Source organism: Hemibagrus wyckioides, linkage group LG10, assembly GCF_019097595.1.
Source record: "Hemibagrus wyckioides isolate EC202008001 linkage group LG10, SWU_Hwy_1.0, whole genome shotgun sequence".
NCBI lineage: Eukaryota > Metazoa > Chordata > Actinopteri > Siluriformes > Bagridae > Hemibagrus > Hemibagrus wyckioides.
In genome coordinates, this window is record NC_080719.1 from 12,679,085 (window position 1) to 12,703,565 (window position 24,481).

At 35.5% G+C, this 24,481-nt stretch overlaps 1 protein-coding gene across 3 annotated transcripts; it reads right to left on the reverse strand.

Moving 5' to 3' along the window:
- osbpl1a (oxysterol binding protein-like 1A) lies at positions 1 to 24,334 on the reverse strand. 3 transcript variants are annotated; one of them, XM_058401810.1, is made up of 29 exons: positions 23,952 to 24,334; positions 20,901 to 21,026; positions 20,532 to 20,617; positions 20,382 to 20,456; positions 19,851 to 19,962; positions 19,401 to 19,486; positions 18,846 to 18,990; positions 18,237 to 18,304; positions 17,756 to 17,800; positions 17,347 to 17,420; positions 16,977 to 17,040; positions 16,781 to 16,876; positions 16,540 to 16,662; positions 15,590 to 15,671; positions 13,311 to 13,417; positions 10,332 to 10,497; positions 9,573 to 9,762; positions 7,570 to 7,645; positions 6,618 to 6,752; positions 6,034 to 6,131; positions 5,724 to 5,906; positions 5,117 to 5,224; positions 4,294 to 4,383; positions 4,064 to 4,187; positions 2,935 to 3,048; positions 2,676 to 2,799; positions 2,137 to 2,227; positions 1,556 to 1,576; positions 1 to 985 (listed from the first exon to the last, which is right to left on the reverse strand). In XM_058401810.1, exons 2-29 carry the CDS (start codon positions 21,022 to 21,024, stop codon positions 883 to 885), a joined length of 2,910 nt encoding a protein of 969 aa, XP_058257793.1. In that variant the 5' UTR covers positions 21,025 to 21,026; positions 23,952 to 24,334; the 3' UTR covers positions 1 to 882. The 3 variants fall into 3 exon arrangements, with proteins under 3 accessions (XP_058257793.1, XP_058257792.1, XP_058257794.1); XM_058401809.1 differs by having other exon boundaries at positions 20,901 to 21,029; positions 23,952 to 24,333; XM_058401811.1 differs by lacking the exon at positions 1,556 to 1,576 and having other exon boundaries at positions 20,901 to 21,029; positions 23,952 to 24,330.
- Positions 24,335 to 24,481: the final 147 nt, after the last annotated feature.

A 24,481-nucleotide genomic window follows, 5' to 3' on the forward strand; every position in this document is an offset into this window, starting at 1 on the left:
TTGGGCCTGCTTAGGGTTTTATTCAGCAAATGAGAAAATCCAGCTATACAACCTTATGATGTAGACAAAACAACAGCAAATAATAATTTACAGATTATTAAACTATAAACTGTCTGTGTGTTAAAATGAAATGCATTGAACGCTTTAAATCATCCATCACAACCTCACCAACCTTAAACCAACTTAGTTAATCATGATCTGCTTATGGTGGAGTAATGTTTCACATTATTAGCTTTTTATGAATAGGATTAGGATCTCTCTCTATCTCTCTCTCTCACACACACACACGTCACTACAAATCACTACAAGACGATGAAAACCTTTATCGTCTTTTCATTATTGAGAACAAAAATAAAGTCCAAGGTGAAGAAGCATGTGAAGCTACACATCGGCATTAAATATTATTTTAAAATATTCAGTACCCTAGTGAAAAAGTAAAGCATGAAAAGTGCTTTGAAATAAATAATACAAAGTTTAGTACATAATTAAAAACTAGTAGTGTTCTTGTGTTCTTATTGTTTAGAAAAGTGGATGATTGTGATATAAATGCATTTCTTTGTCATAATTTAAAAACGTCACCGCTGTGAATCTGATCACACACAAAAAAAACTTTCATTTCTATCCTCGATAAATATGATTATTTTTCTCTTACTAGGGCAGCTTGAGTAAACCATCACATGATTGACTTTACATTCCTGAATTACTCCACCTTTATCATTTGATATGCATGAAGAATTAATTAAGAACAGTTTCCTCTTAAAAAAATAAATAAATAACATAAAGGGAACTCGCAGGTATTATAAACCTGTTCAGTCTAAGAAGCAAGTTTATCACACAAATATCCCACATGGACCGGTTAGCTTGAAGACACTGTAGCTCGTCTCAGTAAATATCAGGCACTTGGGAGTAATCTCGGTTCCAGTAAGCGGTGGAGAAGAGCCAGTCTTGAGAGTTGGTATGAGGGTTCGGACCCTGATGAAACCACCTGCTCGAAAAACAAACACAAGACAAGAGTCAGAATTTGTACACACACTGCCTCTTTATAAATATAACTCTTTTAATAAAGTAAATGGGGTGTAAATGGTTTTGTTAAACTGATCCCACTAGATTAGCAAGATTTCACAAACATGCATGTCAGTAAATCACTCATAAAGACTGTTCATGGTACAGCAGATAGAATAAACAATAAACTGAAGACTAAATGGTGAAAGAGTACATCAGAATAAAGGGGAAAACAGACTGGTGAGGGAATAACTGTTTATGGATGTTTTAATGTGAATAAGAACAGGAAAAATTTCGTTCTGCAGAAATTCAACAACAGCAAAAAAAAAAAACTAACTATACCTAACTATAAACAGTTAAAAAACCTGATGGGTCACAGATTAATAAATAAAACATCAAAACTGTTGGCAAATCACTGTGATGTAGCTGGAATAATACACTGCCATGAAGATTTTTTTTATATAAATGCATGCCATGAAGTGTGTTATTCAGAAATGGAAAACATTAACAAGCAAAACTAAAGAAAAATCAGTATATAGCACGGAGAGCAAACCTGGGGCTAGAGATGGAGCCTCTAATCACCACAGCCAGGTCACAGGACAGATGGAAGCAGATTAAAAAACAAAAAAAACACCAAAAACAGATAAGCGTTGCAGTGTTAGTGCAATTAGTGTTGAAATAAAGAAGCATTTAGTTAATGAACAGAAGCTGCATAATATACAAAAATCGCAGGTTTATATTAATATTTATATTAACAATAATATGTTCTCATTTCTAAAGTAACAGCTCATTCATCCACTGTACATAAACTAAGGCTGATAAGAAGCAGATGTTTTTTTGTTTTTTTTTTTAAAAAAAGATTATTTTCTCTCAGAATTAAATAAATAAATTAATAATGTTTATTTATTGAAAAAAAAAAAATTTAAACATCACATTTAGATTTCTCAGTTGTCTTGTATCAGTTACTGGACAGTAGTGTCTAATGTGTGTAGCACTACACTGGGCTAATATTTAGTGCAGTTATCAGTGTGACACAATTTGTCTTAAGTGTGTATTCACAAGCTTTAAGCAATGAGCTTAGACCTAATTAGAGCTGTTACTGATAGTAAGCAAGTGAAGGAAACTCTCACACACCTTGTCTTCCAGTCCTCGTCTGACTTGGCCCGGCTCTTGCGTGCTGCTCTCTGTTTTTCCTCCAGCCTCTTTTTCTCCTCACTTGCCAAGTCTGAGGGCACGAGGCAGAAGGTCAAAGGACAAAATTAAACTATGAACAAAAGTCTAGGATGTATTTTTAAATGGAAAAAATAAATATATAAATCACATGACATGAACTGCTAATTACTTTATAATACATTATAATACAAAATATTATACAATGTACTGCATAAAAATATTAGTATTATGATTTAAAAAAATGGTATTGTATTTTATTAGCATTATATTATATTACGGAATTATACTATATTATAAAAACAAAAATACCAAATGATACTGATTATTATTATTATTATTATTATTATTATTAGTAGTAGTAGTAGTAGTATTTAGAGTGTAATTACTCTGGTGGCACAAATAAAGACAAAGAAAAAGAAATACTAAGACAAATCTCCAGTGTTAATGATGACATTAACTCATGAATTTCAAGCAAACACACATGCATATCCAAACATTACCAATGTCTCCATTTTCCATGGCGCGGATGTCGGGTCTGAGTCTGCAGTCAGTTTTGGGAATTACAGCTTCGATCTCTTCATCTAGTTCATTTAGCTGCATGGCGAACGAAGTGAAATTGTACATCTACAACAGAGAAGAAGAAAGAAACACTGATCTCTTTATCAGATTGAATGACCATCCAGACTGTAATAACCTGATGAAGAATGGAAAAGTGTGTGTGTGTGTGTGTATGTGGGTGTGTGTGTGTAAGAGAGACACCTGGGCAGAGTTGGCTGGTCGTGGTGTAATTTTCCAGAGTAACTGGCTGCCTGGAATCTCCTCCAGAGAGTTGCTGCCTGGTTGTGGGCTTTCTTCAGATTCAGCACTGGACCCCTGAGGAGCACAGAGAGACACTGACTAATTAATAATACAAATCACAGTCATTAGGTCTTTTTTTCCTGTATATCAACTACAACATCTCTAATCTATTCAGCTAACTCCATCCATTCAGCTTACTCCATTTCAATGGTGATGGCAGATTTCTGTGGCTTCAGGTGTATGGTCTTACAGACTTTTAATGGAGGGAGTAGTCTTGGAGAAGGAATGACTAATTTTATGAATGAGTGTGCATCTGTATGTGATTAATGCTCTTTGTATGCTGGGTGTGTTTCAGTGAGATGCTAAAAAAGATGATGAGAGATGTGCAGAGCGTAACGTGTACATCAGAGGGACAGCTCATGTTGGACGTTTGGGGGACAAAGTTAGGGAGGCCAGATTGAGATGGTTTGGACCAGGCAGCTGCCAGGCAGGAGGCAAAGAGGAAGGCCAAATAGGAGGTATACTGTATGTAAATGTAATAAATGAGGATATGAAGCTAGTGGGTACAAGTGTTGAGGATGCAGAAGATAGGGATAGGTGGAGAGAGATGATTCGCTGTGGCCACCCCTGAAGGGAAAAGCCGAAAGAAGAAGATGTGCAGAGCGTGTCTTAGTTGTTTATAATTTTGTTACTTTTATTTTCTTAGTTTGAAAGACCTATGCTTAAACGCATAGCGAGAAATAAAAAAAAAAAGTGTTAAGTGAGGAATAATAATAAGTTGATTATTTTGCTATAAGAGTACCTCCTGAAGTCTTTTATTCATCTTATGTAACAATTTACTTATACAACAATTACAAGTTTAATTTTATTAATGCGCAACACATCATACTTTTTTTGCAATATATATTTATAATTAAAGTTGTGAAATGTCCATGAAACAAGGTCTGTCTCTCTTACGTTAAAGCAGCTATAAACAGTCATTCCTTGTGAAAGCTGTTACTATATTAAATAACGCTCAGGCTAAACACAGAAATTTGCCTTGGCTACTTGAGAAAAACAGCCGAGGAAGAAGAAGAGAAGGAGAGAGCACCTCTTTACTGCTTTTCTTCCCCTCTGTGACCTTATCGTTCTTCTTGTGAGCCTCGAACATTGCCGGATCCACTGCGTACATGCACTCCGTCCATTTCCCGTACAAAACACACACCTTCTTTTTGCTGCAAAGGAATAAGATTCCATAACATGTGGTCCATAAAATGTTTAGAACATATGGTGTATTCTAAAATTAGAAAAGTGTTTTAGGGAAATTCAATTTCAAAAAACCTTTTGTCAAGAATGTAGCCCTCGACTTTATGCAGTTCTTTTCCAAAAAGACCGCAGGGTTTGAAGCTGAGACAGCACTTCTCTCCAGTTCTGGTAGAAAAACAGAGCAGAGGATTTGGAGCATGCAGTTTAGCATTCTGTCAGTATTACTGTATAAAGTGTATCATGTGAATGACACCACGTGTATCTTAAACACTTAACGTGACATGAAAGATCACGCCATAATTTAAGTCATAATTTATGAGCTATTTGGTACAGATGCTTATTTTCAATTTTTATTTTATCTTCATTAGCAACATTGCTGATTAAGCTGAATTAGCAATGTTGCTCCAATACACATATGTAAACACAGTCTGTATAAAGTGTTTAGTTCTGTTTTATGTCTGGCTTCATAACAAATCCAGTAAATATGCACTTAGCACTTAGAGAGCCAGGCATGGCTATGCTTTGCATTTGCAGTTGAAAAGCTAACACTGGGAGACGCAGAACTCACAATGAAATTATCAGTATGAGCTAAGATTACATGTTTATAGTTTCATAACTTTCAAGCATATGAATGCCCAAGTCCACTTGAAAGTGATGTCATGACAGTTCTTGCTAATACAAACTCTACAAGGCTCTGTACATACCTGAGGAAGAGCTATGTGTACTTAGAGAATGATTAAACTACAACTACTTAACTGATAGAGACCTAATCATGACTAATGTGAGATACTCTTGCCTAATAAACCCTTAAAGTATCTTTCGTATAAATAAATGAATAACCCTGAAGTAGATGAAAACAGTAGCTCCTGATCAGCCAGATGATTCCCCAATCACTCACCTGTGGTTGATCACCTCCACATTGCCGTACTGTTCAATCCATAGCTGCCCCACGATGATGTTGTGAACGCAGCATGTCGGATTTGTCCACGTGTACGCCTCATTATACCTGGAAGGAGTAAATTCATCATCAGGCTTAATTACATCCAACACATTTATACTGAACCTTAAATGCGTTTCTTGTTTTTTTCTGTCAGGCTTCACATTTCGAGTTAATCACACTATGAATACATTTATTTAATATTTAATATTTAGTAATAGCCAGAGTTAAAGCTATAACTTCAAGACAGAGGAGTTACACTTTACGGTTTTGCGATAACATGAGAAGCTGCATTTGTGTTTGTCTTTGAGAGAGAAAAAATGAACTATAAATATAACTATAAATAGACAAAAAGTATAGGGTATTACTGCTTTATAAATTTTAAAAAAATTGTAATCACTGGCAAATTGCAGTAGGACTGTAATCAGATGGAGTCAAGGGGGAATGTCTCACTATTTTGTAGTGTATTATTCTCTTATAAAAGCACAGCTTTTTTTTATGTTGTTACAGCAGTAACTGTGTATGTAACATGTACAACGTGCTTTGCTGATGACGTGTGTGTTCTTACTTGGGCAGCTCCAAAGTCATGATGCCCTTCGGCTCAGCCTCCACACTTTTACCCCAGAACTTCAGCTTGGGGTAGATGGACCCGTGGAAAACAAAGTCCGTCTGCAGGCCCTCAGCGTGGAAAGCACTAACTGGAGGATGGTGACTCACCTGCTCCGAGATCACACGGAAACCCAAATCCTCTCTGAGGTAAAAAGAAATTATAGATTTTATTTTAAACTGCATTTAAAATTAAATAAATTGTCCATAAATAATGGAACAATAATGTGTTTAATGTTGCCATGGTCAGTGCTGTTGTGTTTTACATTTACCTGACGAGCTCATATGTTTCCCCCAGCAGGGGGTTAAAGGGTTTTCCTGTCCTCTCCCACTGAGACGCCACTGCAGACACTGCAAACGCTGCTACACACTGAGACACACACACACACAGAGCTAAATATATAAAACACTATGCATGCTGTTTTACTGTATGGTTAGTACAGTATCCAGGATTTAGTCCCACTGCATGATGGATGAAAATATATAATAAAAGTATCATGAAAACTTACAGCATTTGATATGGGTGGAGCATGTGATTTATAAATTAGGTCATGAAAAAACTCATTTATTTATTGATTAATTTTACAAATTATTTTGTAAAATTTTGTATATCTCTAACTATGACAACTGCTTCTGTGTTCAGTTATAGTGAATGACAAGTATACATGCTATTTTAGTCATTTCGCTATCCCGTACTAGCAAAAGCATTCAGTAACAGCAAATTAGTGGTGTGTAAAAAAAAAAAGCTAAGCAGTTTTCAGAAAAAAAAACCACCTTCAATATCAGCATCACTTACTCTGAATTGGTTCTTTGCACTATGATAACTGGATTTTACAGTTTATTCTTGTTCATTTACCTTCATTCTCTCTATGGAGTCAGTGGAGTCGTTAGCCTGCTGGATGAGATAAGTGTGCTCCATGTACTCTGTGAGTCTCTGTAAGAAGCTGAGAGGCTCGTTGAAGATGACCGGCATTGTTATTTTAGACAGCTCCTAAACAGGGAAAATGGAATGATTACAAGAATTTTCAGCACTACAGGCCTGACAACCCTTTAGCATCTTTTAGCAAGTCCTTTAGCAGTTACTTTGCTAGAAACCATTACAAGTTTTCTTGATGAGTTGTTTTATTGTTTTTTTAGCAGGACAGGCTTTCAAAAAAGAAAAAAACTTAAAAAAAAAAAAAAAAAAAAAGACCTTGGAAATAATAATAAAAAAATAAAACAACTTTTTAACCTGAACATGGTGGATAGTATGGGCCTGGAATGTGCTTTGTTAAATGAAATAAAAAATAAAGTAAATAAATTTTTTTTATTTACATTTTTAAATAAATGGTAACAGAGGTTAAAAAAAAAATACAACCAACAAATCCCCAATTTTTAATGAAAATATGATAAATAACAATATTTAAAAAAAATGACAATAATAATAATAATAATAATAATGATAATAATGATAATAATAATAATAATAATAATAATAATAAAACAACACCTTGCCATGAGGTCTGAAATCTAAAGTATTCCTATTTATTTGTTCAGTTGTCTGGACCAGAATAAATTAATTTGGTGGAACTAAAAAGGGACAAAAATTAAGGCACAAATTTGTTAAAAGTCAAAATTTTCCTATACTCGCACATTCCTTTTATACTGCACCAATTTGCCAATTATTTCATACACTTTACATTTTTACTTATTCATTATTCAGAGTTTATAAAAAACACTTGAACTCCTCCTGTAACTGTCCTGGCCAGGGTTTGTTGTATTTAAAAACATGTATGTTAAAGTGAAATAACTAATTTCAGTGTTTTTACCATTCCAATGCATTTTCTCAGTATGCTCCAGATGCTGCAGTTGTTTCTGGAAAACATGGGAGCTGGCAAACTTATCCTGAGAAACGGAAACAAAAAACATGTGGTTATTTATTATTAAGTTTGTATTATATTAAATAATTGAGCCAAAGAAAGTGCACTGATTCTAGCATAGTGCTGCACAACTGCTTTCTAAATCACTAACACACAAATCATCACAATCTGCAAAACATTTCAGTGAACCACAATTTTGCATCCAGTGCTGAAATATTAAAGATATCAGATCAGTTTCCTGTAAATGTGTTGAAAAAGATTGTAAATCTCCTGTTTAATTAGTGCATGCTATGAGAGATTGTTTTAATATATCATAAGCAATTATATTATAGTGTTTGAGTGGATATTGATTCAGTCCTTCAGTCTACAGTCAACATTCTGAACTATTTCTAGCTTCACCTCTAACTTTCTCTGCAAGAAAATGGCAGCCAAATCCAGTGCAGGTACTTACATGCTACAGATGTGTGTAAATGTGTGTAGGAGCACAGCTGGCCAATTGCAAAACATGTATGAAGAGTGCGGCCAATTTATTCCTCGTAAAACAAGAAAGTAAACTATATGAAAACTGGGACGGCTTAACCAACCAAAATGCAGAGACAAAGCTTGTCTAGACAGGAACTGTCACTCACGTAGTGAACGATTTATATCTTAATCAAATCATGTCTTGAGTTTCAGCTGTGTGGATAAAAACAGGAAGTTTAGCTTCATCAGATTATTCCAATTGTCTAAGAGAAAGGAAATATGGCTTCACGAGGCCAATGATTTAAAATTGAGTAGATAAAAAATATATATGTTTAGTGGATGTTTATTGTTTCATAAGAAGAGGTTGGATTAGGAGTTTGCACAGACTACTCCATTAATACATGAACTCCTTGTACTGTGGTCCTGTGCTGTTGTGAATAGTGCTGTGTAATTAGAGGTGTTTGCTGGCTTAAAGACTCTGATGTAGACACGGCATCCACCGTCCATCAGCAAGCTATGAGGAGTTTTACACCCTGTTGCATGCTCTCACATTCAGAATCAACAACTTGAGCTGGGATGCCAGTTCCTTCACACAAGTGCATTTTAAGAATTGCCTCCTAATTAGTGTAATGTGATCCGCATATTTATTATTCTACATATTTATCGTATTATTTCATTTACAGTCTTCTTTGACAGTGTAGTCTAAAATGCTGAAGTTGGAAAGGTTTTTTTGTAGCCTATGTGTGCATGCAATAGAAGATCTGTGCTTTGACATGTTCATGCTGACAGGTTTTGCACTAATAAAATACCTTTAAGAAAGCCATGTCCTAAAATAGACGTGGTTATGGAAAATAACAGACATATATAAAACTAATAACAAAATTCCTATTATACTATTATTTAAAAATGCATACATAGAAATAATATTTTATTAAATTATTAATATTATATTAAATATATTATCATATATTTAAAAATTAAAACTATAAAATATATGTATAATATATTAATAAATGACTTTATTTAGAAGAAATATTTTCTTTATGTTTTTTAGAAGTGATCACTCCACTTTATTTTTTGCCCATTCTCTTGAAAGGTGCCAATAATTTTGGACTCACATGCAAAGTAGTAAACACAGACAAAGACACCTTGACCTTGTATCAAGCACTCTGTTCATGTCTTTATCAGTTTTCACAGATTAACTGAAAAGTTCAAATTACTAGCCGTTACGTTTGGCCGCTTCATCAATCTTTAACAGTTTCGATGTGAGCTCCTCCTCCGGCGCACGCCAATTAAATTATTGATTTCAATACATGAACATCAAAACAAACACATCACAGGGGACATGATGATAAAAAGCTTCCGTTAAACATGATTATATTTTAAATATTCGTTAGCATAGGCATGGTAATAGTAGCATAGTAATTTGTGAGGAATTTGGGGCTCATACCTGGAGCTTTCTTTTTCTGCCGTTTTACATCATTACTCACCTGTGTTTTCTGGCTCCATTGGATTTGGCTTTTTCATCCTCCTCCTCTTCATCACCATGCCAATCCTCCTGGGACATCCTCCCTCCAGTGAAACTGGCCACGCTATAATAGAGCTCTGACCTGCCCTCGTCCCCTTCCTCAAACGAGTGACTCAACTCTAGGCAGCTCTGCGAACGCTCCGAGTCAGACTCTACAGCAAACACGCACACGCACACACACACAGGGGACACGCTAAGAAGAGAAACTGCCATCAAGCTACCTGATGAAACCAGAGTAGGGGATCGGGTGGCTTTTAAAGGAGCAGAAACGCCAAGAAGAATGAAGCTGCACATGAAACAAATAAAAAGTATACAGGAAATGTATTTATTTACTGAAATAAAATCAGATCAAATATATTGCTTTAAGTGCTGATCAGTCTACTGAAGCCACATATGTACTTCTGAAAAACTGCAAAAGCAGTAGTGTGTCCTACTGCACTGCATCATTAATGAAACCAGAAACAATGGCTGCTGTTCCTCAAAGTTCTGGTGCAGCATTCAGAGTACGCAGTCAACTCTGTAATTATTGGGACCCCTCATAAAAATGACCAAAAAATACATGTATAACACGTGTGTTTCTGAGATTATGACCTTAAACATAGAGTCAAATCTCACCTTAGGTTCACACTAGCAAGTTGAGGGATGCAAATACTTTTAGTGAAAACAGTAATATAGTACTTATCAGTAAATGACAGCACTAGAAAAATATAGGAGCACTAACGGGAAAGCGCATCATAGAAGTCGTCCTCGCTGAGAATGGCACTGCGGGGAGACGAGCCTCGAACCACAGACTGCTCCAGCTCATGATGCTCTGTAGCCAAAGTCTGCAGAGCCTCTGACAGGATCTTGTTCTTCTCCACTTCCTGTTCCAGCTTCAGGCTGCGTGCCTACACACACACACACACATATAGATACACTTTGGCTCCTGAGGTTTAAAGAAATCACTTATTGATTTAAACATGATCCTCATTGTTGTCTCTTCACTCCATTGGTCTGTGTTCAGTCTAACATCTGCGTTAATATAATCACTGATTCATTCACTCACTTCTGCATTTTAAAACTTTTGTTGTCTGTATGGAAACATGCTTCTCTGTTCTTTCATGATGGTTTGATGGAGTAGCAGCATCACTAATATATTGATTGACTAAACTGATTACAAATTACAAATTTCAACATGTTTTTTCTCAGAGTTGTCTCAACTTTATGCAGACTGGCTATTTCTACTGTTAGACATGATCTTTCCACATAAACACCAAGGCAGTTTAGAAAAGAAACTAAAATAAAAATCTGTATATTTATGTTTAAGTCTTTTTGGTTTTCCAGGATTTAGCCTTAGCAACATCGATCATGTTTTTTCAGGCTGCCTGACACTAGAATATAAATTTTAAGAATAACCTAGCACTCAATAAGCTTTTGGTTAAATATTAAGAACCCTTTTTTTTTAATACAGTCTATAAATAAGACAAGCTATGATTAAGTTCCTGAATGATCTGATAGAACAGAAGCGGATTGCCACGTTCAAGTACACTCATTTGGAAACACAATCCTTCGGGTATCATGTAACTGGTGGCCCTTTGCAAAACATGCACTGACAGACTTGATGGAATTCTGGTGTCTCTTACACACAGGGTAATACAAGGACAAGGTCGCAAACATCAGTCACCTCCAGCACGCAACCATGATAATTATTGGATTATAACAATAAAACAATATCTCACTGAACAACCTTACATTTGGTGAGATATTGTTGCCTTAGTTGGGTTAGCACTTTTTTGCCGGCTTTCTTAGATTCAATAATAATAATAATAATAATGATAATAATAATAATAAAGGCACCACACTGATGGAACTAGACTCATGTATCCAAAGAAAATAATAGCTCACTATTTAATATTTAAATTAAATAATTTGTAAAAAATTATTGTATTTGTTACAAAAATACATTATATTATAACTGTATTATATTTAATATTTTTCCATTCTTCCCTTAAAAAGTATGTTAACTCTGTCAAATTGGTTGGACATTTCCTGTGCACAGCCCTCTTCAACTTACCCCACAGATTTTCAACTGGCTTTAGACCTGGATTCTAAAAGCTTGATTTAGTTTTGGTGAAGCCATTGCTTTGTTGATTTGTGGGTGTAATTTGGGTCATTTTTTTATTAATAATGATAATAATAATAATAATAATAATAATAATAATAATAATAATAATAAAGGCACCACACTGATGGAACTAGACTCATGTATCCAAAGAAAACAATAGCTCACTATTTAATATTTAAATTAAATAATTAAATTACAAAAATACCTTATATTATCACTGTATTATATTATATTTAAAATATATGTATGTTTATGAGCTAGATATTTAATATTTAAATGTTCAAAATTATATAATATATTCTAAATTAAATAATTATGTACTAAAATGTGTAATAATATTTAGAATATTTAAAACAGTTTGATTAATAATATTAATTAATAATATATTTTGATTAATAATAGCTTAATAAAATATATCTGTTCTGAAAGTACACAATGTGGTAACAATGATTTTTTTTCTACACTACAGGAAATTTTCACAGCTTGCATAATGTCTTCTTTCCCAACCAGAGGATTTTTTCTTTCAAGCATTTTGAGTGATTTTAGCAGTCAAAGGAAACTGACACGGATACTCCTGGTCTCTAGGTGAGATCTCTGAGATCTTCCCAATCAAGAACATTCCCCTCTCAAACTTGCTAATTAGCATATTAGCCTGCATTATCAGTGATTAATCTCCTGGCCTTTACCCAGCCTTCGACCCCATGCTCCTGGGTTTGCACTGCCCGAGTGTCACACTGTCACCCACTGAGTAGCACACCTGATCTCAGGTCATCACACCGATAAACCATCACCTCCTCCTGTACTACCTGAGACATATGAAGTAACAACATCACATGTGTGATGACAGCGCTGTAGATTCCTTTCTGATCCGATAACATTCCTGGGTATAATCATTCAACCTGCTCAGCTGATTTTTTAATGCTAACGGTAACTAGCTGGAATGTTTTATTGAGTGTATATATATATACTGACACGCATGTGACACTTTAACTGCATACAGATCATCTGATTTTATGGGTTTCACAGAAATGGGTGTGAATATTTACGCAATCACAACTTTTTTATTTATAAATAATTTTGCAAGTATATTGATTTCCCCCAACTTCAGGGTGTAGATTCATGGCTTTCTAGTGAAATCCATTTAAATTCCAGGTTGTATAAAAGTTCAAGGCAGATGAATACATATACAAAGCATTATTTCATTCAACAGCAAAGAACCTTGGGAGCAAAGTGTCCATCAGTTGTTGCCTTCAAACTTAACTGCTTTGAATTTTTTATCACTTCTGTTTGGAACAGCCCTGCAAATGTCTGCCTTAGGTGTGTCCTCATTCTAAAAGTCCTACATACGGTTCAGATCAGACCACAGCACTTATAGCATAACAAATATTAAAATTACCACAATATTATAAATTGAAAATCTCCTTAACTCTAAACCTCTTTTATAGATTAATGTTTATCATTTTCTCTTGAAGGAGTTAACACATTGATTGCTTTGCCATTTCTGAAGCTTATTAATACTGAATTCATTAGGAGCCCTGAATACTATTTGTTTATCTCTCTTTATCTATCATTTAAAAAAGGAAGGTTGTTCCATACCCCATCCTGTCTGGAGAACAAGTCGAGACACTGACGGAGACTTGAACAGGTCTCGCTGGAGGCCTCACACACCTCTCTGAGCTTCTGCAGCACAGCCACCGGGAGGCCTGCTCGAATACAACACACACACACACACACACACACACACACTTTACACTGTCAAAGAAAGACCTTATTTAGACCAAAGTCAGAATCGCTCATAACAGACATCATGCAAGAAACAATCTTGACTATCAAATATGAATATCAAGATCACGATTAAGCAAATATAAAATTATTAAACCTACAGTGGATATACAAAGTCAACACACCCCTGTTAAAATGGCATGATTCTGGGATGTAAAAAAGATAAATCCTGTCAGAACCTTTTCCACGTTTATTGTGAAATTGCAAGCTATATATTAAGCTATATAATATAATAAATATATTATTTAAAAAAACAATAAAAGTCATTTAGGGAATAAAAGATAGAAAGAAAAAATTAAAAATACAATAAAGCTTGAAACGAATAAACTGGGTGCACACCCCTAAACTAATACTTCATTGAAGCACCTTTAGATTTAATCAGTTTTTAATAAGCTTGACCTTATTAATATTTTTCCATTCTTCCCTCCAAAAGTATGTTAACTCTGTCAAATTGGTTGGGCATTTCCTGTGCACAGCCCTCTTCAGCTTACCCCACAGATTTTCAACTGGCTTTAGACCTGGATTCTAAAAGCTTGATTTAGTTTTGGTGAAGCCATTGCTTTGTTGATTTGTGGGTGTAATTTGGGTCATTTTTTTAATGCTAAACAGTAAATTTCATTCCTCTTCATCTTAAATGTTGCAGCAGAAGCCTTAAAGTTTTGGGTCAAAATTGATGGTATCTGGAGCTATTCAATATTCCCTCCACCCTGATTAAAGCCCCAGTTCCAGTTGAAGAAAAGTAGCCTGAAAGCATGATGCTGCCACCTCCATGTTTCAATATGGGAATGGTGTGCTTTTAAAGATAGGCTGTGTTTTTATGGGCAAAAAGAAATTGGATGTTTTTTTTTGTGTGTGTGTGTGGGGGGGGGCATATTGCCACCCTCCCCTGTAGCCCAGATATATGAAGAATTCAGGAGTTTGTTGTCACATGTAGAGAGCAACAAGTACTTGCCAGAAATTGCTGCAATTCTTTGAATGTTGCTGTTGGCCTCTTGGCAGGAATCCTGGGTTATCTGTTATCACGTTTCACACAGCTAAACCATACTTGGGGTATTAATCCTGGGTATTCATTAACAGACGTTTCACACTGTACATTCCTAAACCCCGGGTTCTTATTTGCATATTTGCGGGGTCACTGATTGAAGGAACAGCAGGCAACCTGTTTACACTGTACTGACTTGACATAAGCCTCGCTGCTCAATTTCTGATTGGCTGTCTGTTGCCAAGCGTCCAGCAGCAACAAGCAAACACCGCTCCACTTCACACTGAGCAAACGTAGCACCACAATGCGGGGTGCCAACCATACCCCGGAGCAGAGTTTCATAACGCTGGGTAAAAAGCAGTGCTAACGACGCTTTCAAATTACAGATGTGAACCGTTTCTTTACCAACAACGATAACCCGGGGTTAAGCGCAGTGTGACAAGCCTACAAGAAGATATCAGATGAATCCTATAGGAACAGCTGTACTTTATTTGTGTTGAATTAGTCACATTAGGTATATACTAATTAGTACTTAACATGAATGTTTTAATGTGATTGGTTGATTCTGAACACTGCCACATTCCCTATTATAAAAGGTTGAGCAGACTTTGCAAGCAGGTTATTGTACATCTTTTTAATTTTTTGCTCTAAATGATTCTTATTGTTTCAACTTTAATATACCGGTTGCAGTTTTACTTAAAAGTTGGAAAAGGCTCTGATGCAATTTATCTTGTTTTCATTTTTTTTTTTTTTTACACAACAAAAAAATGCCATTTAACAGTGGTGTATAGACTTTCTATATGCACTGTATTTCTAGAAACTTTTATTAATTTCAAGTCTTTTTCTATAGATAATTTTATCAACTAAGCATTTATTGCTAGAAAAAGCAAGCTTAAATCTGTAGTCTCAGCTAAGGTCTGAGATGAGAAGAAATGTGTATAATTTTGGCATGAAATGCTCTGGATAGAGACCTTTGTGGTAGAAGATTAATAAATAATTAAGTAATGAAGAAAAATTATTGTCCCATGATGAAACTTCCCATCTGGACATAAGAGCTGTCTCTACTGGCTTTTAATTAATAATGAAAAAATATAAATACAGCTGTTCTTGCCTTCACTGAGTGCATCCTCTTTCACCATAGAGAGGAGGGACAACAGCTCAGACTCCAACTTCCCATGACACGCCTCAGCCCGCTGTAAACAGCAGTGACAGAAAGTTATGAAAAAGAAATCCAGAAAATTTGGTAAAGAATTTGGGGATAGTGTAAGATACAACAACCATGTTACACCATCACAATAAGGCAGGTCTAAAGTTTTGGACTATTCTGAACTACCATCTACTGATGATGTTCTTTATTCATGATATATGATAAGCGTATGAGAACACCAGTCATTCAAGAATGTGGATGAAAGAAATATACTAGGGAAGCTGTTCATTTGTTTAAAAAAACAATCAAATGAACAATTTCTTCTCATGCATTACGTGACTGAAAACCAAGAGAATGTGATGATGCTTTGTAGAATAAGCTGACCTAGCACTTTTTCTACACATCATTTTAATTTATTATTTTACCCCCCAAAAAAGTATTCATCATTAATGTTTCTGATGAAGATGTACATCTCCTCCAGTTACAAAAATCCTTTTGTTTTAATCGGATGATATGATTAATAAGTGATAGTTATACAGTATGTGTGTATCTATAATTGGAATGGATTCTTTAGTGGTTTTTAAAAGTATTTCTAGCCAGAACGTAAACGTCTGTCAGACAGATGCACTTGACATAATCATTCCAGGAATTGGGATTAACGGATTTCAGTTCCAAATTGTTTGTAAATGAGATGAATAAAATTTGGTTGACGGAAAAATAATTCTGTGCTAATATGACGTTTAGTTCTATAATATGTTCATAATGCTTACATCAATTAATGCTGCATGGATTGTGTTTTTTATTTTGCGTGTTAGTTTTATGTGGTTAAAGTTGTTTTGTGGTACAATTCGGGCTATAAATACTGTATTGAACTTGTCAATATCAGAATAAACAATAAACAGCTCCTTACTCACCTGCAGAGACTCTGTCAATTCACCCAGCAATATCACCTCATCCTCATCTTCCTCACTTCCCTGATCCTGTGAGCAGTAATGAGTGCTGAAAGCCGAGTGTGCCTCGATAGCTTCCAACCATTTCTTTAACACACACAAACACACACCTCTCAGAATTTAGACTTTAGAGTGTGAGTATGAAAACAATCCTGTTTTTTCTTTCTTTCATGAATCGTCTCTAATTAATAAAATCTGTTCTTACTCTTCTGGTGGCTTCTGGGTTGCCTTTTGGTGAGACTTTAAAATAATGGACGCTTTCATCAAAGTACTTGACTGTAAAGTAGCAGCTGTCTTTAGTCTGTTAGAGTAAAGCAACATATTAGGGCAGTGAAAATATTACAAATAAGAACATATGCATCTAGTATTAGACATTTTTTATTACTAAAGATTGATCTTACACTACATTGGGCTTGGGTCAGGGTTTTGCAGCCTTTACTCTGAATGTTGGATGTAGCATCAGACCTCAAATAAGAACAAACATTTATTAGGATTCAATATTATTAATAATAGTATATTAAACACTGCAGTCTGGTTGATGTGTCTTTGACTGGTACATATGAGCTTTCATGAAATATATTCTCAAGTTGTTAATCATCTCACTGCTTAGTCTCTCCTACTTGAAGACACACCCACTTTCCCGTTTACGGTCACTGAAACATTCACTCAAGGGAATTATTAAAATAACTCTTTCTGCTTCATAGCCAGATATGTGACTTTTTTAATTCAGCATTTGTGAATGTGAAGAAGCAAACTTTTAAAAGCACTCACTGTTTTGAGTACCATGACAAAACTCCATCTTGAAGAACGACCCAGCAGGAACGCCAGCCAAAGAACCTGGTGCTCTAGAGCAATAAATAACATTCACAACATCTGGGAATTACTACTCTACTGTCCTCAGCCCTGAGTTCAGCATATAATGTAATAGCAACTGCTCAAATCAGTAATTGATAAAGCACAATAAATAAAGATTGTAGTAGAGTTGTATTAGATCAGTTAATATTCAGACATATTAAATGGTTAATACATCATATTTATATATATAATTATATATGATGCTTATAAATAGAAGCAAGATTAAACAGTGGTTTATACAGTATGGTATATTACCACTATGTATGTATGTACACTGTATGCACACACACACATAAATATACCATAAATAATACCATAAAAATACCTTCCAAAGAGGACCTTCAAACATCTGAACATAACGCCTCAGACCCTGTAAAGAAAAAGCACTGTCACAATCACTGCTGAAAATAATCCAGGATGGAGTGTTGTGTTGAAAAGGAAGTTACTATTACCACCCTGAAGTTGATTAATTTCCAAAACATCTTGTCCAGATACGTTTCATGCTTCTTATAGCATAGAAAGTTTTCAACTTTCCAACATTTACAATTTTTATATATTAAAGAACGTAAACTTCTCTGTCCAGAATATATCGTCAGCAAAAGCTCCGACTGTTACAAGTCAAAACTCAACTCATATCAACAATTTTCTTTAATCTGTTTATATGAAATGTCCACTGTAAATGACCTATTACTATAGAAACTACAGCATATCAGAACAAGCCAATGACCAATCAGAATCCAGAAGCCTACAACACTGGGAGATAGATACTAACAATGTAGTGTAGTGTGTCTGTGCGCTTCACTCACTTTCATCAAACCGCCCTCCAGGATCTGCCTCATCTCTGCATCTTTCGCAAGATCAAATACAGTCTGACCTGAAAACACACCATGGAGAAAACTTAACAGTATATCAAAGCGTGTCTAAATCAGCACACACTCATCATTTCATCACACACTCACTTCATTTTTAAAAGAAAAACAAGATATTGTCCCATCCAACAATACTATTAAACAGGGTCATAAAAAGCAGAATTTCATTTCCAAATAGCTTAAACATGTAACTCTGCTCTGAATATTAATTTCATCAACATTTTCCCAGTTACAGAGTCACACCCTTGAGAATAGTCTGTAGAATAGCTCACTTGTACTTCCAGATGAACTCGACTCTGTTTATGCTGAAATGTACTGAGTCAATATTTATTTATTTAAATAAAATCTTATGTCAAGATTCATCATTTGATAGCTCATTGATTCATTTTCTATTTAAGTGTTAGGCAAAAATAAAGCAAAACTAAAATAAAACAAAATGCTGTATTGTTCGCAACTTCATGTCGAGTTGAAAAATTAATACAAATGGCATTCTATTTATTTGTATGAGATGATGATGATGATGATGATGATGATCTGTTCTGTTACCGTTCTTGTTCTTGATGTTGGGGCTGGCTCCGTTCTGCAGCAGTTTGACTGCACACTGTTTCTGGCCTCTGTATGCAGCGCAGTGTAAGGGAGTGTTACCCAGCAGATCTGTGCAGTTGATGTTTGGAGGTTTCTCCCTGGCCAGCTATGTCAGTTTGTTAGAGAAACAACATGTAAAACACTTCTGACATGCTGTTATAGGAAAATAAATCAGTTTGGAGTTTAAACCTGTAAGCATATTGACTTTTGGGGTTAAAAACTATAAGTCACAGGTAGATGTTTTGCTAACAGGAAACAAGGCCACAGAAAATATAAGAAAGCATTGTACACTTATGAGGCAAGAATAGCAGATGAAAAAGGAAAAGGAGATTAACCCCTTGGGTTAAGCACAAAGAAGCCACAAACAGTTTCTAGTGAAGCTGGATATAAGCATAAGGCCCTTTCTCTGAATTTCTAACCCTCTCCGATCACATGCTAAACATTGGGTTGCTCAACATGTTTAGAATGCTGGCTGTTGCACATGATCATGTGGGTGATAAGCTGTGGTGCTAGTACCAGTTTTAACAGGGTAGTTGTGGCTCCTTCTCGAGCTGCTTCTAACACCTGCTCCTCCAACTTCCTCTCCTCGGTACGCTCAGCCGCTGCCAGAGAAAAAAACCCTCTAATCAGCATTGAAAAAGCCAAACCATGTTGCTTATAGTAATAAATACTAGGCATACATTTCCTGTCATGCATTAAATCCATGTGAGGTAATCACTGCTTTGTTATGTGCAACACCACAGCTCTCATGTAATTTTAAGTGTAAAAAAGATGAAAGAAGTTGTGGTAGTTGTTTAAAAAAAAATACAGCTTACCCTAATAATATACGGCTGCTTTCACACAAGGCATTTCCCCCAATCACCAGTGTATGATTTACCAGCATATATAAGAGTTACCAAGTCTCAACAAAATTTCTAGCCAAACTTTGTCTCAAAAAGCTCAGAAAAAGGAGGATTATATGAGTACCCTCCAGCATGCTCCTGATCTCCTCATCATGTGTGATGTCTTTGGGAATCTGAGCTGAGCCATTGATGACTGAAGGACAGGCATCGTACTGAAGCAGCAGTTTCACCACCTCCTACACAGAGACACAGAACACAAAAAGTAAAAATCCACACCCAAATAATAATCAAACCTCAACTGAAGAGACAGGGGTTGGACTCTGAAACTGAAACATTGGCCAATATAGTGTTGGAGATTTCATGGCATTATATGAACGACCTGGTGGCCAGTCTTCACTGAGTTCACATTCCATAAGAGCAGAGTGTGAGAATATTGCACATAAAATATTGCATTATAACACATAAGACATATCAGAGATCAAAAGAGGACAAATCGTTGATATGAGCCTCTCACATCATTTTTGTGATGGATGGGTGTGTCAGTGCTGAAGACTACTGAACCATCCTGGACCATGTGCACCCTCAAGGTTCAACCCATGAAAAGTTTCAGTTCCAGTACAAATGTAATGATTATTATGTTAATATAATAATGTACCTGTCGTCCTGTGAAAGCTGCTTTATGAAGTGGTGTGTCGCCTACGTTGTTTGTCAGATTGGCATCTGCTCCAGCCTGAACAAGAGATTCAGTGACATTTTATTGTTTCATTATTAATTCATAAAGAAAGTTTACTTAAAGAACATTTACCTTAAGCAATTCCTCCACCACGTCCTTGTGTCCGAAGTAGCAGGACAGATGAAGAGGAGCCCATCCCAAATTTGACCTACTCTTGCCTGAGAGCAAGAAACAGTGTTACAGTCAGCATTAAATCCATAAGAAATAAAACACTAAAGAAAATTCCATCCTTATTGCCTCCATGGTCAAAAAATAATGCTGTGAAATTGCCCACTCGGTGCCTATATGGTATGTAAATCAGGATAAAGTGCTCTCTAGGGTGTCCCTTAAACATAATGCCATCCATCTATTTCTTAGATAAACCTAAACCTAAAGTCTAATGCAATAAACCAAACAATATGGGCACAAGACTATAAAAATGTAATGAAACACACACAATACCTTTACAGTTGATGTTCAATTTTGCTTCTTCCTTTATTTTAGACATCAAAAGTCTTTGAATTCCTGCCAGGTTCCCATTTCTGGCATCCCGGAGAAACTGCTCCTCAGGATCGAGCCCCTCCATGACTCCTCCATGAAAAAAATAAAAAAAATAAAACATTAGCAGCCCGAGTACTTAACCCTGAAGAACACCACAAATACTTCTGAGACAGACAAGCAAACAAACCATAAAGCACACTATACAAACTGAATAGAAACTATTCTTTACAAGACATACAATAAAATACAGGATTATAAACACTGTTGAGATTAAGATTTAAATGATTTAAAAACAACCTCAACTAACCTAGATTATGGACAATATAAAGCTATATGTTGTAGACATAGCAAATACTAAAAAATTACACCCATAAATTTTTTGCCACACAAATCTAGAGAATGTCTTTGCATGCCATGGTCTTAAGATTTCCCTTCACTGGAACTAATAGGACCAAACCTGTTCCATGTGTCTATGAAGACATGGAATGCCAGTGATAAGGTGGAAGTACTTGAATGATTCAAGCCCTGACCTCAACCCACTCAACAACTTTGGGATGAACGGCACACCAGATCTTCATATCTGATATCAGCCTGATCTCACAAATATTGTTTAGTCTATTGTATCTTACTAAGGCATGTCTCTGTTATTTGATTTACTACTGAAATAAATCCTGTAATGTTTTTGTAATGTTTCTGTAAGAGATGGCCTGATGACACACTTCCTTTTGGGATGCCGTGAGTATCATCTGCTCCTGATCTCCACATGATATGGTTTTCTTGAAGCTTTTTTTTTTTTGAAGAAGAAGAACTTCACAGTTAAGTCCTTTCACATAACAATCATTTACAATGCAGTGTTACAAATTATGGCATGTAAATATAATAAAAATCTATCCTAACACTGTTTATATGTAAAAACGTTTATGTTTATTTGCAGATCCAAAAAGACTATTGAGGTTTTTTTTGTTGTTGTTGGAATCAGCCTAATACTACTTTCCAATCCTCCAACTAAAATTAGAACATTAACAGGAACTAGAACATGGTACCCTATAGCTCCTATACTTTCCTATACAGAATATGTATAGGAAATAATGTTGACATATCTAAAATCTTTACGTAAAAAAGGGGGTCACAGTTGATCTATCTATCATGTGATCTATCTACCTACCTACCTAAAGACAGAGAAATAAATATGCAGTATACTGAAGTATTTATCTGTTTATTTCCTCATCCTTTTCCTTCATTCACAGTGACGGTACACTCACAAAAGAAATGGAGAAACCACAGTCTTGTTACTTCCTTACTCTGAGCAGGAAATAAGAAAGCTGCTGTGAGGTGGTCAGCACATGATGCAGGTTTCTTTTACATGCCTTTTCACAAAAATGTTGAAAGAAGCTTAACCAAGGACAATGACTCATTTTAGTAACAATGAGCTTTGTAATACTGAGTCATGTTTGACTTTGCAATTATTACTGAATTTAAACCACATAGTAATGGCAATGGGCCTTCATTACAAACAGCAGTGGAATCAGCCTTCACATTTGGGGAAGGGTTTTAAAAAATTATTAAAAAGCATGTTGATGTGATGCACCCTGACTGAATTATTATTATTATTATTTTATTTTATTTTTTTTATTTTTTTTTAAAAATACATTTTTATAGATTTCAAGAAGTTTCTCAGCAGGCTTTTTTTTCCCTTCTAGATCATATCTGTATGTACCTGTATCTCATCTTTCCATAATGACCATATAAAACAAAAAAAGAAAATTAAAATAAAGAATTAATAAATAAAAATAAAATAAAAAAATTTTTAAATAAAAAATTAAATAAAGAATATATAAAGAAACAAGTTAGCTCCTGTCTACATTTCTGGTATAGCAGCTATCCACAGACTCTGATTCACTCTCTAGATGTGAATGTACTTAAAGTTTTGCAGCTTGTCATGTTACTGAGAAACCGCAAAGGGTAAAATTCAAATACAAAATAAATAAATAAATAAATAAATAAAGAACTGAGCCATTGCTCACACAGCACAGCTCTTTTAAATCTCTCCAAATCCAGCTCTGATGTGGACATGGTTCAGCTCCTGATATGCTGTTGTGTGTGAAAATACCCAGAGATCAGCAGTTTCTAAAATACTCAAGCCAACCCATCTGGCACCAACAACTATGCCATGATCAACGTCACAGAGATCACACTTTCTCCCCATGCCGATTTTTGAAGTGAACATTAACAGTAGCTCTGGATGATTTATGCTTCCTGTTTTGATTAGATCCAAATACACTATATTGCCAAAAGTTCTGGGACACCACTCCAAATCATTCAATTCAGGTGTTGTTTTTTTCAGGGGTTGGGCTTGGCCCTTAAGTTCCAGTTTTTCAGCATACCAAGACATTTCGGACAATTTCATGCTCCCAACTTTGTGGGAAAATTTTGGGGATGACCCCTTCCTGTTCCAACATGACTGCACACCAGTGCACAAAGCAAGGTCCATAGAACACCTTTGGGATGAATCAGAGCGGAGACTGTGAGCCAGGCCTTCTCGTCCAACATCAGTGCCTGACCTCACAAATGTGCTGCTAGAGGAATGGTCAAAAATTCCCATAAACACACTCCTAAACCGTGTGGAAAGCCTCCCCAGAAGAGCTGAAGCTGTTATAGCTGTAAAGAGCGAGCCATCTCCATATTACATTCAAGTGCATGTAAAGGCAGATGTCCCAAAACATTTGGCAATATAGTGTATATAAAATCATTAGAGGAATCTATTCCAGTTAATTTTCCTTGGTGATCAATTTCGACTCTAAAAGCACTAAAACAAGGGAAATAAACTACAGATACTGATCAATAGGCTTATTTAGAGGAAATTATATGTGCATTACAATTCTGTACATATAATGAGTGCAATAATATAGTCACTGGGTAAAAATCTATAAAATGTGATCAACTTTTATTAGGAAACAGAATAAAATTTAAGTAAAGCTGAATATTTCTTATTTATATGTGAACTTTACTCACCAGAGGCTGGGGTTTAACACATGCCTGTCCTTTCCGACCCAAAGTGAAGTACCATAGTGAGTAAAATAACTAAAATAAAATAAGATGATCCTCAAGTTTCTATATTTCCACACATAGATAAGCTCTGTGATTCCTCGCAGTACAGAACTCTTCCAGTTTTAGATGAATTTATATTTATTTAAAGTTTTTTTTCCCATCGTTTTTGGAAGTCACTGCATTTTTTGCTGAACAATTTTGCCCACCAGACAGCAAACGGCATCAAAACACAGAGTTTGCAAGCACTTGAACAGCTGACCACGGAGTAAATACCAACTCGCCCTCAACTCTACACAAAGTATTCTATGTAGGGTGTAAAAGCTTTTATGTTGTACCCTAGGTAGTGCACGTAAGTAGAAGGTAATGTGTCATTTAGTATTCGGCTTATCAGAGACGGTTAATCAGCACTTCCGGGTATTAAAAAAATCCTCTAGTCAAAATAAAAGTAAGACGTAATGAATTAGTCATACTATGGCACAACTTCAGGTTATTTC